General features: G+C 38.2%; 2 protein-coding genes across 2 annotated transcripts; both read right to left on the bottom strand.

Moving 5' to 3' along the window:
- Positions 1-1,635: 1,635 nt before the first annotated feature.
- LOC105439664 lies at positions 1,636-3,188 on the bottom strand. Its single transcript, XM_011668894.2, has 2 exons — positions 2,072-3,188; positions 1,636-1,680 (listed from the first exon to the last, which is right to left on the bottom strand). The coding sequence occupies exon 1, from the start codon at positions 2,969-2,971 to the stop codon at positions 2,081-2,083; it is 891 nt and encodes a 296-aa protein (XP_011667196.2). The 5' UTR covers positions 2,972-3,188; the 3' UTR covers positions 1,636-1,680; positions 2,072-2,080.
- A 680-nt stretch (positions 3,189-3,868) lies between these two features.
- On the bottom strand, positions 3,869-7,148 carry LOC115927557. Its single transcript, XM_030993602.1, has 2 exons — positions 6,847-7,148; positions 3,869-5,043 (listed from the first exon to the last, which is right to left on the bottom strand). The coding sequence occupies exon 2, from the start codon at positions 4,832-4,834 to the stop codon at positions 3,869-3,871; it is 966 nt and encodes a 321-aa protein (XP_030849462.1). The 5' UTR covers positions 4,835-5,043; positions 6,847-7,148.
- Between the last annotated feature and the right edge of the window lie 9,117 nt (positions 7,149-16,265).

The following is a 16,265-nucleotide window of genomic DNA, read 5'->3' as shown; positions in this document are numbered from 1 at the left end:
TAGCAGAAGATGAGGCACTCTACTCAGTTTTGAATTCCGCGCGAAATATTTGACCCGCTGGCCTTTACAACCCCATCAACAGGAGCGGTCTAACTCGTTCGCACTATACCAAAGCAACACGAGCGGTCTAGTTTCTGAGTGTGAACATAAACGAAGTATACTTCTGGAGCGATCCAGTGGATCGGTTTAGCCTAGATCAGTCTAGGAGATGAGTGAGAACGGGGTCTATGATTCAACATTAGAGGCCGATATTTACAATTGCATTTCATACCGTAGAGTGTTTTAAGGAAAACCAAGTTTATTTCAATTCAACTAATTCTTAGAAAATATATATATTAGCAGGTAGTAATACTAGTGTAAAGATACACTGAAATATTTGCATATTTAATCTACAGGGTACTTCTTTGTTGTCTTCTTGTTTATAAGGATGACTGTGACGTCATATTAAAATGATGTACGTACATGGGCATCCGTGTCTAGTCACATGTAGACTATAGGGCATGGGGTCAAAAGAGCTTCCTAAAATGATTTTTGTAGTCTCCTCCTTGTGACTACCTAAACTATGGCTTAAAATGTTGGTATTGTGTGTCTTATCAATATTCTGATAGTTCCCACTTCCAGAAGTGGAGCACTTCCGAAAAAATGGCGCCCAAAACAAAAGATCTAAAAACAAGCATTCCTTCATAAAAGGACTGCATCCGGTGCAAGTGATTTTCACTAATACAGGTGGTAATTGGTTTTAATCAGTGAATGTGATACCGCTTTTGCGGTCTAAGTTCATATTTATTGTACAAAATATCTATAGGGAAGATTTAATATTTCACAAAACACTGTATAGTTGAGGAAATTTGCATGAAAATGACATTTTAAGCCAAAATACGTAAGTTTGACATTTTTCTGCAACAAAGCCTGTACAAATTTAATTATTCTGAATGAGGAAGTTCATTTACAAGCAATAAATATTACAATAAAAACAAACTACTTTGCTTTGTGCTGCTTCTTTAGTTTGATGAACAATACATACAGCATTCATTTAACTTAAGGCAGAGCCATGCTGCTGGGAGCTGTTAGGACCTGGTTCTCATAGCGCATGTTGTAGTCTGCTGGGAGCTGCATGTTACTGGTGTTATGACCTGGTTCTCCTCATCTTTAGGCTACAAAGACAAAAAATGAAAAGCTTATTAGATATTTAGCTAACTTTAAAAGAATTATTAATAGTTTTATCATGCTGCTGTATTTTAATGTGAAGGTGAACTGTGCGGCATTTCACAATACACTGTATAGTTGATGAAATTCGAATGAAAATGACATTTTAAGCTAAAAATATGTAAATTTGTCATTTTTCTGCAACAAAGCCTGTATTGATTTAACAATTATTCTGAATTACGAAGTTCATTTACAAACAATGAATATTACAGTACAAAAACAATACATACTTCTTTCATGTCACCGGTGGTAATTACGGCCGATCCATGCTGCTGGGAGCTGTTGGGACTTGGTTCTCACAGCGCATGTTGAAGTGCTGGGAGCTGTTGGGACCGGGTTCTCATAGCATATGTTATAATGCTGGGGACTGGTTCTCATAGCACATGTTGTAGTGCTGGGAGCTGTTGGGACTTGGTAGCGCATGTTGAAGTGCTGGGAGATGTTGGGACCTGGTTCTCATGTCATCATCTTAGGCTATAAAGACAAAATAGTAAAGGAAATGATAAGAATGTAAGATATTGGGCCAACTTAAAACATTTATTATTTATAGTTTTAACATGCTGCATTATTCGCCTTCGTGTTACGTGTTACGTTCAAACCTTTAACTGGATCAGGCTTTGAATCCTGAATCACAATCGAAACAAGCACTACACTTACAGGTAAGTACACTTCCGATACTCTTGTGCCTGCTGGATGTGCATGGTTTAGTTACTATGGACTTGCATAAACATTTCGCTGGCTAATAGAGTTAAACTTAAAACAATGTTTTTCAACTTCAAGTTGGTTGCTTAGCACAAAGCCTGACTGTTCTTACTAGATGATAATTATTTATTATTTATGGGATATATGAGTTTTTGCTACCTACCTGAACATGTTAAAATAACTCCTCTTCTTCAAAGTTCTCCTCATCGTCACAGTTGTCACCTTCATCAGCTTCTGCTTCTTCTTCTTCTCCAATGATTGGTTCCTCACCTGGCACAGCCATGTTGTCGCAGTTCTTGCACTCACACAGTTCTGTGCAGGGAAGGCCCAAAGGCGCACAACACTGGGCATCTACTCCTGTGACTTTACATTTGGACTTTTTGCACTTGCATGAAGTAAGTTCAAGGATGCTCTGTTGAGCAGGTTGCATATCCATCCAGTCTATTCGAAGCCCTCCATCGACCGATTGCCAACCTCGCCCAACTGGTGACGGAACATCTGGCTGGCTCTCAAGGCAGCGCCTCCAAATAGCAGTTTGATAGTTGGCCCTTTGGATGTGCTTCATGAGGGCATCCTTGTTTGGTGGCATAATGTCTTCTTGTCTCGTCGCCATGGAAAAAAAAGCATATCTTGCTTCATTCACCTTACTGATTTCCTTCATCCCATACAACTTGCAAACAAACTCCTCCAGAGTAGAAACCAGGTCATCAGAAAGGGTGAATGCTTTCCCAAGCTCCTGAAATGCCTTGATAAACTTTGTAGTCTGCGACATCAGCGTAAAGGGCTTAGTCTTCCCCCGTCCATACAAAGCACTGACGGAATCACAACCTGTGAATGGGTGCAGGCCTACGATTGCTTCGCTGATTTGATCTCCAAGATGACATTGAATGGCGTTCAAATTGATTGTCCGTTCCTTATCTTGCTTGCCAGTATGGAAATACAACTTGGAACCCTCAAGTTGGGCAGCTATGCCAATGCCAATGACGAATACGTCGGTGTCCGGGCTCTTAATGATGATGTCCTTCCTACCCATGTTGCTGATGTACTTTGCGTGTAGCATCATCCTCGTGTCGGCTTCCTCTTAAGTAGTGTATAGCTCTGGAATCGCTTCACTGACCGTGGTACCACTACGACAAGATAACTTGTGGCATTCTTCAGAATGAGCCAGATATACATCAACTCCCTTGAATTCATCCTCACCACAAGCACTCCACGACTCATATAAAAACTTGGCAAAGTGTTGCTTATTGAAGCCATTTGCTAATAATTTCTTCCATTGCTTTGGAACGGGTTGGTCTTGGTTTGTAATCTTTATACGCTGCGACCCACTTGCAGCACGCCTTTTTCTCTCTGCACCTTTGATGCTGACAGGTGGGTGTCCGTGACAAAGTGGACTTGATCAGAACTGGAGCTTCTGGCTAGGTAGACTACATCCTTCAGGATTTTCTTGGCCAACTGTCCCATGGTAGCAGGCATCCGACTTGGTATTAGGCCTTGAAGCAATGCCATACCATCAACAATCCATACTGACTCCAGCAGTCGATCCACTGTTGGGGATGACTCTGGCAAATTTTCCAACTGGTGAAGGAGGGCAGCCTTGTTGTTCTTGACCAAACATCCATCTTCTTTACAAATGGCTGGTGGGTATGTGCTTAAGGAGTAACTGAGCATCTTGCGTTGGTCAACTTTGCGTACACGGCCTATGATGATGAGCCTTGCCAGTAACTCCCGGGCGCTCTTAAGCACAACTTCTCTCCCTTTAATGTTGACTTTTGCCTTGTCAGAATCGGCAAATGTCTTAAGTTTCATCTTGGTGATGGTCTTGTTAAGATCGGTATCTCCTTGTAGTCTGGTTTTGGCAAAGTTGATGAATGCTTTGTCCCCCTTCTCGCCTGCTTTCAGAAGATCTGAGCACACACTGACTGACGCAACAATGCCTGATGAGAGATGCACAAGATCATCAGCATCTGTCTCTCGATCGACCACAAAGGGATTTGTCATGCTGTTGATGGTACTCATGATATTGGCTACATCCTGCTGGTCCCTTGTCATTCATGTAGATAATATCTTGACAGATTGTAAGGATACGACGATCTTCTGCTGCTCCTATCTTGACTTTCTCCTCTTCTTCTGGATCCTCAGAAGCACCTAAAACCCATGCTAGAAAATTGTACAGCTTGGTGGATACTATTGTGCGTGCAGAATCCAATGTTAAATCAGATGATGTTGGAGGCCATGGTAGACTGGTCCTGGTCTGCATGACATCGTCCTTTAGGTCCAGTGCAGAGGCGTAGCGATCTCGAAGTGAGGCCATTGGAGGTTTGGATCGTCTACCATTCCCGCCCTTTTGTCGCTTCGTTGGAGGTTCTATGCTTTCACCAACGTCTGTGATGTCTGTGTCAGTATCAGATAGGGCGTCTGTATCAGTGGTGGTGTCTGTTTCTTCTCCTTCAGAACCAACTGCTCCTGGCACAAGGTCTTCAGTTGATAGCGTCTCGACATACACCATTTCACTTGCATACCTCTTCTTAGGCTGAAGAAAGCAGAGTTGTGGATACTTTCGTTTCAGGCGTTGTTTTAGGCTGTAGGTCTTGTAATTTGATGCATCTTTAGACTCAACATCTTTAACAGCTTTTACAAACAATCTTCTCAGTGCTGTCATTCTATATATTTGCTTCTCTTGTATGATCTTCTTGTCTACAACATAACTGCAAAATGTAAGGAATGCCTTTCCATACTTCTGCTCCTTGATGGGCTCAACACTTTTCCTTGATTGGTAGACAGTATAGCTCCTGAAACAACTGCGATGATACCTGACCTCTATTGCTACACAGTCTCTGTCCTGGATCTGAAGAAGAATGTGGTCGTCCTTCTTGTCTTTAGCAGCTGTTGCTACTTTTCCACCATCTGGCTGTTGACACAGCATTAATGGTTCCTTCTTTTTCTTCCCCTCAGAGTCCTTATGAGTTTTATTTTGTCGACAGATGATGCAAATCTTTGGTAGAATGTGGGCAGAGACAGAGGGCTGCTTTGAAGCACCAGCAACACTGGAGTTTGACCGTAAGCGTCTTATTGCTGAGGCTGAGGACGGACCTGGAGCTTGACCGCCTGCACTTGACGTAGAAGGCTCCAATTCTGTACAAATAAATGAAAATTGAGAGAAATGGGTGATTTTCACAATTCAAATAATGTTTGAACAATTATGCAAGCAGGTTAAATAAAAATTCATAGTCATAACAGTAAAAATATAATTTATTGATTTAACAAATATCAGCTGTATTCAAAACTGTACTTATAAAGTTAAAAAAAACAGGCTGTATTGGACAGAGTTAAGCACAAGGAGAAAGAAATTAGACACTAAGACATTATATTATAATGCATTTGTATGTGAACATCCCATTTAAATTTAAGCACAATTAAAATTGTAATGTGTTCAAAGTAATCAAAGGTTAAAATTGCCACAAAAAAAAATTGGCCATAGCTTCGCTGTCTGACGGCTTTTTAGACAAAAGCCGTCAGAAAACTAAGACATTATATTATAATCATTTGTATTTGAACATCCCATTTAAATTTAAGCACAAATAAAATGTTAACCCATTGCTTACTGGAACCTGGTGGTCCCTGTGTTAAGTCTATGGGAATTAGATAATTCAGTAGTCAACGGGTTAAGGTGTTCGAAGTAGTGCTACGAAGCAATCAAAGGTTAAATTGAAGGTTAAAATTGCCCCCCCCCCCCCAAAAAAAAAAAAAAAAAAAAAAATTAAAAAAAAAATGGCCATAGCTTCGCCGTCTGACGGCTTTTTACACAAAAGCCGTCAGAAAACTAAGACATTATATTATAATCATTTGTATTTGAACATCCCATTTAAATTTAAGCACAAATAAAATGTTAAGGTGTTCGAAGTAGTGCTACGAAGCAATCAAAGGTTAAATTGAAGGTTAAAATTGCCCCCCCCCCCCCAAAAAAAAAAAAAAAAAAAAAATTAAAAAAAAAATGGCCATAGCTTCGCTGTCTGACGGCTTTTTAGACAAAAGCCGTCAGAAAACTAAGACATTGTATTATAATGCATTTGTATGTGAACATCCCATTTAAATTTAAGCACAAATAAAATTTTAATGTAGGGGTCTATTCAAATACAAAGCAATCAAAGGTTAAAAATTGCCCCCCAAAAAAATTTGCCATAGCTTCGCTGACTGACGGCTTTTTAGACAAAAGCCGTCAGAAAAATAAGAAATTATATTTATAATGCATTTGCATGTGAACATCCCATTTAAATTTAATCACAAATAAAATGTTAAGGTGTTCAAAGTATTCAGTGCTACAGACCTAGACTAATAACAAATCAATCGAAAGTTAAAATTGCCCCCCCCCCCAAAAAAAAAAAAAAAAAAAAAAAAAAAAAATGGCCAAGCCCAGTTATAGCTGAAAACTAAGTCTAGATTTCTAGGCTATTGAACACTTTTTGTTATAGGCCTCGGTCTAGAATCGATTTATTTTTAGCTGCAAATTAAGTGCAAGACTAAATTAGACCTAGCTCTGTGCTTGTTTACAACTGTGAACATTTTTGACCCGTAACTCCGGCGTGGAGATACTCTAAAATCTAGACCGTCTTCTTGTTCAAACCAGTGGCAGTGACTGTGAAAAAGTGTAGAGGTCTAGCCTAGGCCTGAGCCTCGGAAATATAGTCTACTATTAAAAAAAAAAGATTTAAAATTGACACGAAACAGATAAGAAAGATAACGACTTTTAAATCATGACCGTTATTTGAGCAACTGTGGAAGTTTTAGATGAATTTTGATGTGTTAGTCTGTAGAGTAGATCTAGGGTTTCTCCACGCCGGAGTCACGGGTCAAAAATGGTCACACTCACACTTACAGTTGTGAACAAAATTTTGAATGAAAAGAATTCGCGCAAGTTAAGTTAAATGTATGGCTTACCTAAAGTTTGACATGATGCAGCGTCTGTTTTTTGTTTGTCTTTGTTGAGTTACCCTCTCTCTTGCTTGGATGAATCTGTGAAATAGCGATAGCACGTCGGGTGATATCCACCACTTTCTGGTACTGGTAAGCCTACAGCAGTATCGACCAGTGCATCAGGTCCAACTTCGCGTAAAAAGGCTCTCGCTATATCAGCCTGATACCCCACTAAATCTTTCCAAATATTCACACTGCTTACAAATGTGTTCCACCGTGTAGTCGTGAAAGGTTTGAGATCTTCGGAAACACTAGAGCAATGAGCAAAACATCTATTTTTTGACGAATTTCGATAAGATTTTGTACCGACAGACATGATTACGGCAAACAAAGCGCCTGTATGTACACGTGACTCGCAAAAACGCAGTACCAAAGCCGGTTAATACAACTTTTCTGATTGGCGGACTAGCGATAATCTGTCATTTTGTCAATCTGATGGGCCAATCAGATGAGTTTATAGTCTTAGCAACGTAAGTGGATTAATTACGCGATTTAATTGGACGATTTTATTGCAATAATATTAACCCTTTTTCATCAAAATATTAAACAATGACCCAACTCCCAGTGTGGGAACTAACAAATTTATTTCCTAAAAATATAATGCTTATTTCTTAGATAAGTTTCAGGTAGTCACAACATGTGGAGTACAAGACAAGCGTTAAAATCGGCTCGCCCTATGGTCTATATCATTCTTCCCTATCCCTCTCACACAACCATATACACACACACACACCTTCAAACAGTGTCTACTAGCTTGAAGGTTTTACATGTTATTGGTGACGGTGACTTGTCTTGACTCACCGAATGCCACCATCGTATTATCCCTCGTAATTCGATTGTCAGAGACCAGAACAATGAAAACGGGTTGTCCTCTGTGTTTAATGGCAATACGAGATTGCGAACTTTCGAATTCTTTTTGTTCAACGGTTGCGGGTGCTTTCTTGTCATAGAAACCACTGCATTGATCTGTGCAAGTTTTAGAAAAATGTAAAATTTATTTCTAAAAAAGTTAGCCTATTGCTAACGAGATCAACAACTAAAGATTCATTAGTGATAGATAAGGTTTGAACTATCTTAATAAAACCTTTGTATTTGTATTTATTACATAGCTTCATTCACATGGTACATTCATATCTTGAAGGTGTCCGGATGACTAGAATGGTGTTTTTGCCAACTTTCCGATTTTTAAAATAAAAGATGTTAAAAGAATACAATATTTTGTTTTAATGTAATGGAGTCAACAACTATAAAAATGGGCCTTGCATTATATCCGTTCAGACATAGAAGGGCCAATGATTAGCTGTTAGTGTAGAGTTATCATTCTCCCGTTTGAATTAGCTGCGTACTTTCTTTTTGGCACCAGCTGTTTCTGAAATAATAATAATAATCATAGGCATTTATATAGTGCCGTCTATCTAGAAATTCTATTCCGAGGTGCATTAATTATTTCCCTGGCTTTAGCCTAGATCCATTACAGCGCTCCAGCATTTCAAGGAATTAATTCCTGCCAGGTACCCATTTACCTCACCTGGGTTGAGTGTGGCAAATGAAGATTAATGCCTGACCAAAGGACATTTAGTGCCGCATCGTGATCAAACCACGACCTTTGAATTTCAAGTCAAGGGATTAAACCAGTCGATTACAACACTTGTAATAGAATCTCACTACGACGAGATCTCATCGTGGTAAAATATAATTGCCCCTAAATCTGGCTGCCTCCCAGTGCACCAAAATCTCATTATCCCAAAATTGTAGTCATATTTGTGTTTACACACTTTTCATTAAAAAAATCAATAAAAAGTCTAATAAATCTTACATCTCTGTATCCCGTAAAGTTATTGGATGCTTATGTTAGCGAGTGCAGAAAATATCGTCTGCGAAAATGTTTGCGAAGACCGACATATCAACTAATGGCACTTTTGAAAGTTTATAGTTTGACCAATAGAAATATGTAATAATTACACAGAAGGGGTGTTCACATTTATATTCAATTTTAGAAACCTTTGTAATCATTTTCCGATTATTATTTCACAGCAGGTTCACTACATAAATATTTCGATGGCAAACGTTATTTTACACAAGATGAAATGATAAGGATCTTTTACGTAAGGCCTTCACATTCAAACATATTTTACCCGGTTACATATCTTCCCAATGCGACTCCAAACACACTCAAAATCGACCAGTTTGGGGCAATTGCAAGTAATGTATATTCTCTTTCGTCCTCTTGCCGGTCTGTTGCCTGTCTGTTGCCGGTCTCGATAGTGTTAACCGGGGTATTACAAGAACCGTTTACGCATCGTTGAGATAAACTTACATTCGCAGTAACGTGTATTGAAACCATAGGGGCAATCACAACCTGAAATGTATCCCTGATGAACAACCTTCGTTCCTTCATTCTGACACGGCCCTGACGAATAGAGATAACAATAATAGGTAATATTGTTAGTATTATCGTTTTACCTTTATTTCAACCAAAAATTGAAGCTGTATTTCAAACACATCGGAAAATACCAACATAAATAAACTATGTTAGAAAAAAATATCCATGCAGTCAAAAAACTGTCGAGTCTGATACATATATATATATATGAATAACAATGTGCTACAATTAAATTATAACATTATAAAAAGCTTTAAACAAATTAAGTTCACTATAACAATAACAAGGCAGAATCATATCAGCAAATTTCATCACTGTAATATTCAGTCACATAGCTTAATAGGGCATTAGCAATTGAAACAATTTAATTTTAAGACAATTTATAATTTGATTCCTGTAAAAAGAATGTTTTTTTTATGGTGATTTAGTAATTCTGATATAATGTGAAAGATGTAACTGTAGAGGAGATTTATTTCATGCTTTTTTGAAATGTGAAAGGAACATTCCCTTTTTTTGAAAAAAATTAAAGGAAATGATAAAGCATGTCTTTAATGTAGATATTGATTATATTGGTCATTTGTTAAAAAACAATTTGGAAAAAATATTGATGATATCGTTTCAAGTACCTTTTTGAGCTTAGGCCTATATAAAATGATGATTTTGAGAAACGAAAAGGGAAAAGATGAAAGTATTAAACAAATTGTGGTATATTTTTTTGAAAGAAGTTAAGATACGTTTGGACATTAACGAAGCTCTGTCGAAGAAGGAAAACGAAAATGTTTAATTGACCTGAATTCTATGAAATGTATGTTAAAACCATTATAGCGGTAATATTAAATAAAAATGTATGTGAGTTTGATTATTTTGTTGTAATAAAGACAGCTGTTAAGGGTGAAAGAAAAAAATATATACAAGGCACCTACAGTGAAGAGATGAAGGACGGCATGCACCTAAGGTGCTGATAATATAACATATGAAATCATATTCTCCAGCACCCGATACCGCATATTAGCGTTACAGTCTGATACTTCTTAGCCTCTTGTGGGGCCTCTTGTCGATGGCCCTCGCGTTGTTGGAGTCCGTGACTCCAACAGCGCAAGGGCCATCGACAAGAGGCTAGATACTTCTTTGCATTGACGTTTCCGCCAATGTCTTGTTTTCGTGCGCGTTTGGAATTCTTCTTCTTCTTTCCTTCGAATTTCATTCGTTTTGCACGCAGTGCTTGTGGGCCATTCCAAGGTCCACTCATTCCTACTCCATGGTCCACTCTTCTACCCCTGTCCTTTCAAACTTCGTAGGCATAGTCTTTAGCATCCTATCGTCAGATTGAATCCTTCGTGTTCATATATTGCTTATATGTGACCGTCTAGGTACCGGTTATTTTCGGGTCCGTTTTCATGCCTAACTTTATGTCTTCTTATCTACACTTCGCTGGATGCTAGTAACAGACCTCTGACAAATTCTTCAAGATAGTCCTAGATAGTCCAATGCATGCATATCGTTTTTAATACGACTTCAGTTCTAGTCTTCTTCTTCTTCCTCAGTAGACCCATTTTTTACCTTCATTTCTCTACCTGTGCAAGAGTACACCATGATTCGTCCATAAAAGGATGGAAAGTTACAATGGCATTCTGATTCTAACATCCATGTTAATTTGATCAAATATCGAACGTAATATTTTTACCTTGTTCGGTGCAAGCTACCGCCTTTGAAAAAGCACCAGCATTTAATCCAGCCAGAAGTCTGGCCATCGTAGAGGACGGGCTGACTTCAATTTGGTGGGATTTTCTAGACGATGGGCAACTAACACGCACGGCTTCACGAGTTTCTCCCGTTTCTGTATAGTAAAAATTCTACCAACATGAATTCCAATATAAACCTAATGGATACAATTAATCCACATTCTGGTCTTTGGTTAAATAGATTTTGATCCAAAATCCCACCCCCCCCCCCCCCCCTCCAAAAAAAAAAAAAAAAAAAAAAAAAACGTGATGCATGGATAGAATGGGCAAGAAATTATTCACACACTACGTCTATTTAAGTTGCATGACCGTGCGTATTGCATTTGATGCAAAGAATTTTTAAAAAGCTATCAAATCCTGTAACTGGTAACTCGTTTATTAAAATGTCCCAACTTTTTTGTTTTCGAACAAAATTGTAATTTTGTGCAATTTCTGACAAATTAGCTCATAAACATTTGAATTGGTATCAGAGATATTACATTTCATTACAACAATGTAGCAATAGACGAAATGAAATTATTTTGCCAATTTGAAGAACAACGTGTAAACATTTTATCCTTTAAAGTGAAAGTCCCTCCTGATATCATGGTCGTCTTAATAGGAACAGAAAATGAGCGGAATAGGTTGGTGAAAGTTTTAGCGAATTCCGATTACAAATCTGAAAGGCTGACATTTTTTATTTTTGAAGTTGTTATCAATCAAAATCATAATATTTTAATTTTGGAAAATATTTTCAACGTGTGTACTCTTATATAGGATTTGTACAACATCTCAAAACTAAATAGACCTTTTTATAATCTGATATATTGCTTTAAAGAAATGCGATAAGAAGTACAAAAGTGTTCTTATTAAATACATATCCAAGCACAAGTAGTCTACATATCATTTTCTAATCACCCGAAGAAGTTGGAAATAATAATTGCTTCCTTTTCTTTCTTTTTTCCTCTTAGTATGGAGGTTGTCTAAATAGGACGCATTCATGTGGATAACCTACACATCAGCTATTGTGTATTCATGTAATACATTATAAGCATTAAACAACAGTAAACAAAAATATAAAAAACTCACCCCCAAAAAACTCACTCATAACACTTCAGAACTATGGTGATATTTACATTGTATTTACATTGAATTAAACATTGAAAAACAATGTTTTTTTATAATCATATCCGATCCAAAGCGCTTAGGAAGTACAATGACATGTACCCTGAGCCTCCTAGGGCTCCGTCCCCTGGAAACCACCAAGAGCCCTGAGGCGGGCCCCTTGATGTTCATCTGACCGTAATTAAATGCCGAAATCCCTGAGCCTCCTGGGGCTCCGTCCCCTGGAAACCACCAAGAGCCCTGAGGCGGGCCCCTGGATGTTCATCTGACCGTAATTAAATGCCGAAATCCCTGAGCCTCCTGGAGCTCCGTCCCCTGGAAACCACCAAGAGCCCCGAGGCTGGCCACTGGATGTTCATCTGACCGTAATTAAATGCCAAAATCCCTGAGCCTCCTGGGGCTCCGTCCCCTGGAAACCACCAAGAGCCCTGAGGCTGGCCTCTTGATGTTCATCTGATCATAATTAAATGCCGAATAAACCTGAGCTTTAAGGGGCTCCACACCTTGACCCCCCGCCGGGGCTTTGCCCCTGGATCCTACGCCAATGTACGCTCTACTTAATACTTGAGCACCCCCACCCCCGCCCCCGCGGGTCCTGCATGTAACATGTTAGCGTGGTGATTTTATATTTGTTTCCCACCTCCCCCTAAAAAATCAAAAACAATTTTTGCTTATTACGCCACTGACTATCATTAGGGGAGACACCAGCAATGATTGTTTTTAATGCTCTGTATACAAACTTGTGATTTGGAGATACTAACATTAATAGCATTTGATATAATTTGGGAATATCAAAGTTATAAATAGGACTTATCGCGGCGCCTTTACCGCCACAGTTTGTATCGTTAAAAAAAAGTATGCGTGAACTTGGATTTTATTATGTACACCCCCCATGCAAAATGCCCCCCCCCCCAAAAAAAAAAAAAAAAAAAAGAAGACAAATTTAATAAAACGCTGTGCCTTGTGTATTACAGCATCCTTTGTGTAAATTATAAAAATTACCTGTACCTGTGCTAAGGCTTTTTGTTGTTTGTATTTTCAATGAATAGTGCCGGAGGTATATTCTGAAGAAGAAGAAAAAAGTTTCATTACATTATGCTTTCTGTCAGCATTAAAAATCTGACTTTTGAAGGGCTTGAGGGCCATGATGTGCAGTAGCATTGTTCAAGAACAATTGAATACTCTTTTAATATGTTCTAGTCTCTTAAATATACCCTTTAATTTTCATTAATCATTTACGGTAAATCCTACCTTGATTGCAAACTGCTCTGACTAGAGGAAAGCAAAATAATCAGAGGAGTACACTGGTGAAACATTGAATAAAATCGGACAAAGGATGAGAAAGTTATGAATTTTCGAAAGTTCAAACCACCATATTGGCTCTTCAAATTTGCTGAATCGGTAATGTCTCTGTGATGTAGTGGCTGATAACTTTCCCATTAGTCTCAGGAGAGCATTTTTTATTTAGAGGACCCATAATAATATGCCTTCCATAATATACTTTAAGTAGTGCCCAAGGGAAGAACGCACTAAGGCGAAAAAGATAAAGTAATTATATTTTTGTACACAACAAACGGGAGAGTTATCAGCGACAATGTCATAATCCAGTGACCAAATTGCCAATTTGAGATTCGCATAGACTTAGTGATCTCCATTGTTGGCACTGTAGTCAGAGGCAAGGGTGGTATGTCGTGTTATTCTTAATCTTCATACTTTGTAGCTGCGGATCTAGAAGGTCCACTACTATTACACCTGACTGAATATGATATGAATATTTGAAGGGGATTTAAGAAAATCGTGCATGACGTGAACTATGTGACCGACAATGAAAATTAAATCATTGGATTTTTATTAAAGTTGTCTTAAAGGGATTGGGTATCTTTGCCTCGGATTCTAAACAAAAGCCTTGGGTTAGCTCATGCTGCAATCATAATTATAAACCTTTAGGTCAGTCAGGAATCCCATGACTTTTACAAGCCGATCGCCTGTCTCATTATCAAGATATTTATAATACGAAATCTTTTGGAATTTTTTTTAAAACTGTTTTTTATAACACTACAGTCTAGTGGACAAATGAGTATGGCAAAACCGTTCACTCAAGATTTTTCCTTTAGGGCTTTCATATCACAAACACTGAGAACACGTAGGGACATTCATCGCAGATTTATAAAACTGGAACATTGTTAAACGATACGTTTAATCATTTGTTTGTATTCTTTATGTTTGTTTCAAATGTCCACCCCTTCTTTTCTTCTATGCATACATTGACTCTCTTGTTCAATAAAGCATCTCTGAATCATATATTTTGTTAAACCCGATAGGCTTAAATTGCATGAATCTCTTTATATTTTCTTTCTTTCACTTAATCTCCTTTGTATGTTTTATTTATGTATCCTATATCTACACGGTAATACAGACGCACAACTTCATGTTCACACTCTCAACAGACTAACGAAACACAACAAAATATCGAGGGGTGTTGGGAAAATGTTTTTCCTCCCGTTATAGACTATACGTGGACTATTAGGAGCTCAATCGAGTCAGTGGTTTTGACCGCGTTCGCGTATTTGCCCATGTCACAACTCACTTTCAAAATGCTATGGACGCACCTATCGGGCGTGGTATAGGCGGGATCTTTACGACAAATAGTCTAGTTAACTCGTTTTAGACCAAAACTCTCCATGTTCCAAGTTATACTTCCTTAAGATTTTGTAACTGCCACCAGTGCAACATTATTATTATTATTCTATGGAATCTCTACAGGTGTTAGAAGGATTGTCATCATGGAACTGTTCAAGACTGGAAAATGGGTAACTTTGAAAAACCATTGTGTTGCACGAGGAAATGCTTTCCTCAATCGGTTCAGGTTAATTATAGTATGCAATGGTATTTGAATATCCAATAGGCCTATGTAGTAGAGTCAAAGTGTGTAGACCCCGCTGATATTTTTCGGGGACAAAGGTTTTTAAGTGTTTTTGACTTGTTTGGAGGTCAATGATTAAAATTAGCTTGGGTAGTCCCCTCCTAACCCCCGGCAACTCTTGTAGGGGTCACAATAAGGTCAAAATGGGGTCAATAGGGGGTCAATTTAAATGCCCTGAATATGTTAAAAGACATGTCAAATTATTTGTCTCGTCATACTGAACAAAAAGTGTACATGATCATATACCCCTGACCTCCCGTTAAGAAGTTATGGCCGGAAAAGTCAAAAGGTCAACGAACTTTCATTTGAGGGCAAAATACACCAAAAGTGTTAGGATCGATCAATTTTCATGTTTTTTGTGTCTATTTATATGTATTTTGATTTAGAAATTTGAATGAGACAATTTCTACTTAAGAAGACCGTATTCAAAAGATATAAGGGGTCAAAATAAGGTCATTTGGGGTCAAATGGGCTCATTTTGGACCAAAATACACTAACAGACTTAGGAGTTATTTGTGTCAAATTATGTGTAAATTGATGAATAATAGTGAATGAATTTTTTTTTTTTTAATTTAGAAAACCATATTCAATTGATGTAAGGAGTCATTATAAGGCCAAAATGGGGTCATTTGGGGTCAAAAATGTTTAATTGACCTAAATTGTGCTGTAATGCACTCTCACACTGAATGAGAAAGAGCAGTTTCATTCTAGGGTTAAAATACGATAGGAGTGACAACAAAGCCATGTTCATTTTTTTAAAGTGTCACAATGCAGTTTACATGTAATTTAACTGGTGGCCACAATGTCAAATTAGCTTGATTGTTTTTATCTGCCCATCAGTTACATACACAACCCTGCGCTCTCTTACTAGGTATGGTGAATGTCTTAATGTGTTGCAACATACCTTTAAGGACGGATAGATGTGACAAATCAGAGGTTCTACGCATAGTCGGAATCTTCAGAGACAGAGTCTTGATCATTATCGATATCCGAATCGGAGTCAGACTGTGGAGATTGGTCATCTGCTGGTATTAGGTTGGTCAAACGTGTAGGCAATGCAGGCTTGGTGTATCGAAGTGGGATGCAGTTGCCATCTTTCATGTGCCATCCATGGTGGAGAGGTGATGGAGGAGCATCTGGACTCCTGAAGTTCAGGAAGATGTATGCCTGATAGTTGGCTCGTCTGACCTTCATCTGATGTGAGTCGCAATCAGGTGGCATTCTCTGTGTT

This window comes from Strongylocentrotus purpuratus, unplaced genomic scaffold, assembly GCF_000002235.5.
Source record: "Strongylocentrotus purpuratus isolate Spur 01 unplaced genomic scaffold, Spur_5.0 spur5_scaffold_20, whole genome shotgun sequence".
Lineage (NCBI taxonomy): Eukaryota > Metazoa > Echinodermata > Echinoidea > Camarodonta > Strongylocentrotidae > Strongylocentrotus > Strongylocentrotus purpuratus.
This window is presented reverse-complemented; position numbering and strand designations above follow the sequence as displayed.

Bases quoted from the DNA above. Each gene is read 5' to 3' on its own strand.
- LOC105439664 (XM_011668894.2), bottom strand. From the start codon at position 2,971: ATGATGCTACACGCAAAGTACATCAGCAACATGGGTAGGAAGGACATC.
- LOC115927557 (XM_030993602.1), bottom strand. From the start codon at position 4,834: ATGCTGTGTCAACAGCCAGATGGTGGAAAAGTAGCAACAGCTGCTAAA.